This window comes from Atta colombica, unplaced genomic scaffold, assembly GCF_001594045.1.
Source record: "Atta colombica isolate Treedump-2 unplaced genomic scaffold, Acol1.0 scaffold126, whole genome shotgun sequence".
Classification (NCBI taxonomy): Eukaryota; Metazoa; Arthropoda; class Insecta; order Hymenoptera; family Formicidae; genus Atta; species Atta colombica.
The window spans coordinates 3,490,837-3,494,715 of record NW_017259213.1 but is presented as its reverse complement, the minus strand read 5'-3'; the positions used below and the strand labels follow the sequence as shown (position 1 = coordinate 3,494,715).

Here is a 3,879-nt window from a genome sequence, read left to right as displayed (position 1 = left end):
AGAGAGAGAGAGAGAGAGAGAGAGAGAGAGAGAGAGAGAGAGAGAGAGAGAGAGAGACGAGGGTCGCGGGTTTGAGATGCAGGGAGCGCATCGCCCTCTGGTTATAATGGCAAGATGGAAGGAATGGGGCTAGGTAGGAAATTTGCAAATTTTCACGACGGGGCACGGATAATTTCCGGTTGGCTCGGTGGTTTCCGCCCTTGACAAATGACTGTGGTATCCGGTTATTGGCTGCACCGACGACCCCCTTCGCATTCCGAATCAGGGAGAATGTCTCTTCGAGCACTATCAAATGCATAAGGGATAGACAATGCATCAGCCAAAAGATGCACTGCGACGTAATTACCTTTCGTTGATGCTACCATCGCTTTATATATATATTTCGAACATTACGTAATATTATTTTAATTTTTTTGATAATTTACTAATTTTAAAAACAAGAAGTTCACACAGAAATATAACTTGGCAGAATATAGTTGGCAAACAAATTTATTTCCATAAGATCTAAATATATTCTTGAGAATCCAAATTTTATTTAAAAAATGTTTATATTTTTACATTCTATCTGTAAAAAGTAATTCATAAATGAAATATCTGATTAAATCATATCGCTAATTATATAAAATTATGTAATATTTGTATCTTTTATCGTTTTCTCGACCGTGATAATTCTATATTATAGATTTATTACTTAAATGTAAGATACAAATTAATATTGAAGGTATCGTAGAAATTTCAATTTAGCAAGTTAAGATGTGAAAAATTATTCTTTTCAAAGGAACACTCTTTCTTTTCTTTTTGTCGAAGGAGATACATTTATTAACTTGACGTTTCCGCTCAAATGCGCGGGAAATTCTACGTACGCTATTGAAAACGACAAAGTAGCGTGACAACGATTTACTCACAGCGAACATTGAGAAAATATCCGATGCTGGTGAAAATGCCGAGCATATGCCGCGTATAACACTTGTACCAGCCGCTCTCGGCCCGAGTGATTTTTGTGAAGTTCAACCATCCGTCATCGCTCTGCTCCACAGGGGGCGGTCCATTGTCTGAAACACAAGCGGAAAGCTGGTGGATATACGAATTAACGCACTGGAAACAGCACGCACGGTCCGCGGATTTACGTTAACGTCGCGCAGTTCGTATCAGCCGAGCGAGTCGGCTGCAAGCGACTTCTCTCGATGTTCATGATTTCATGACATTCTTCGTAGACAATTATTACCAATTATTACATGCATTATTCAATAATTAACTATTCGAAATTAATCGCCAATCATCAGAAAAAAAGAAGCAGGTATTATGGAATTATTCGGAACAGATTCCAATCAGAATTATTCAATAATTTTCTAGATTTCTATTATGTTTTCGAGGGAAAACGGATCGGAAATAATCAGAATCTATTTCAACTATACCACAATAGGTGCCCAGGTTAAAAAAGTTAAAACTTTATCTTAATAAATTTAGAACGTTAACTTTTTTGTATGAATGTATAATGATAATTGTTTGCGAATATGACTTTTTGGTAGAATATGACATGTGGTTTCTCTAATAACATGGATTAGACATAAAAATAATTAGATTATAAGAAGTTGTTTTTTTATAGAGATGAGATTACAGATGTTAACAATTTTATCTCACTTATATCATTATCAAAATTGTTCCACTTCTAAAACGTCATTCATCTTCATCAGATAATCCAATTATACTGATTATGAAATTTATTATTTTTGTTATTAAAATTTTTGCGTTATTATTTTTGTGATTAAAAGCTCTTGAATAGTAATTTAAAATTGTATTGCCGTTCTGTTTGTTTATTCAATCATCATCTGAGAGATAGAGAAAGAGATAAAAAAATAAAATAAAAAGAACGTGGAAGGAGAAAAATTGAAGAATCTCTCGTTCAAAATTATTAATTATTATCTAAAAAATTATTATCAGTAATGCAAGTGATCGCTGAATTTCAAAAAAGAAATTGATCTGCCAAGGATGTCCGAAAAGAAAAATCCAAAGGAATATTTATTCGACTTATTCATAAATGCGGAAGTGATTCTGAGAGAGTATCAATTCATTGGCTTTCTTTTTTCCGTTTGCCGCCAAACTTTCATTTAGCTGTAGCCTATTTCTTTCTTCACTATTTTGGATCTACCATTACCGCTCATTCCTTTCCTCCTCCGCCATCGACCTCGTTATTACAGTGAAGCCGCGGATTCGACGCAGCTGTCGGATTGGCTACTTGAAAGTATACCTCTTTCGCGAATGTGGAACTACCCCAGGGAATAAAGGAAGAGCATAGTCGGAAAACACACTCATGAAAGGTAGAGGATTACAGAGGGAAGGGGAGATATGCGGGAAGAATATCGGGAAAAGAAAAAGAGTAGACGGAAAAGAAAAGAAGCGAATCCTATGTATCGTCAGACGGAGTTTTGTAGTGAAACTTTTATATAGGCTGGCCATAATCACAGGAAGGAGTTATTCTACTAAAGACATCGCTCGCCTTTAACGTTGCCAAGGCAAGCTCGATTGTGTTAACGGTATAGTATCTCTGGCGAACTTCGTGAGATGCGGCGCCGTTTCGCATGAAATAAGGCTAGGCCGTGACTTAAAGTCCAAAAAAAAAAAAATATTTCCGGAAAGTTCGGCCGGGATTCAAACAATTTGGCCGGGAAATGAACGAAGCCAACTCAAAGTAGATTGAAACAGAGGACAAAGAATTTTCTGCCAAAATTAAACACAGAAAAAATTTCTCCTATAGTAAATTATAAATTTTGAATTGAAGACATATCATGTTTTTATGTAATATCCAAGTAATTTGTTCCTTTTATTAAAAAAAAAATCAGTTAATATTTAACGGTAATTAAAAAAAAATTAGAATAGAATAAAATTAGAATTTGTTACAAATCGTGATATATTAACTGCTTTATTGACGATATTATTATGTTATATCCTACATTTACTAATATAATTGACTTTGAAATTGCTGAACAAAATTCCATGCTACGTTGTATTATAATTTATATCCATATAATTTGACAATAATTTGACAATTTTATTTTCATAATTTATTAAAATTACAACAGTAATAGTTGATTTATTATATTTGTATAATTTCAATTCTCTCGAAATACAAAATATGACATAAAATAATAATAAATTAATTTAAACATATACAGTAATTTCTATTTTCATTAACAAAAATTGATTCTTTGGACAAAATTACAAAATTTCATTTTTGTAATTTTATTTTCGTGAACTAATCGTCTGAAATAAACAATGTGGTACTCATGGAAAACGATAAAATCATAATTTTCATTTTGATAAAATCAAAATTTCATCAAAAATCATAATTAAATGAATCCGAGTTCTGCTACAATTGTTTTACATAAGATACTGATTATATCTCGATGAAAAAAATATCTTTAAAGATGAAGATCTCTAAACAAAATATATATTATTTTCATAATTAATAATTGTTAATCACTTTTGCAAATTAATGATTCAATACAACTAGTCTTGCGCTCAAATTAGAAACGACAGAGTTATAATTTTGGAACGGAATTATTTCGTTGCAATTTTCTGTGCAACAATATATATATATTGGCGATTATATCGACCCGTGTGATTTTTCGCTCTAGTGTTGACCAGCGTACATGATTCTCTCGACGCGGCATATCATGTTACAAAGCACGTGTACTCTACACGTTTTCGCACCTGTTTTTTAGTAACGGATTAGCTCACCTGTCAAATTACATACAAAAAGTGTACACACGGCGATCTTTTATGAATGGGTATGCACACCGGATTTTCTAAACGCTGTAACTCCATGAAAAATCGACGTAGCAACATGGAACGAAAACCGATCTTCTGTATATCGTGTAC

At 33.1% G+C, this 3,879-nt stretch overlaps 1 protein-coding gene across 1 annotated transcript in view; it reads right to left on the bottom strand.

Moving 5' to 3' along the window:
• Positions 1 to 3,879, bottom strand: part of LOC108684159 (hemicentin-2) — a 146,871-nt gene that overhangs the window by 69,595 nt on the left and 73,397 nt on the right. The window contains exon 5 of the mRNA XM_018188288.1: positions 906 to 1,052. Within this exon, the coding sequence (XP_018043777.1) occupies positions 906 to 1,052 (147 nt within the window). The remainder of the gene's footprint in view (positions 1 to 905; positions 1,053 to 3,879) is intronic.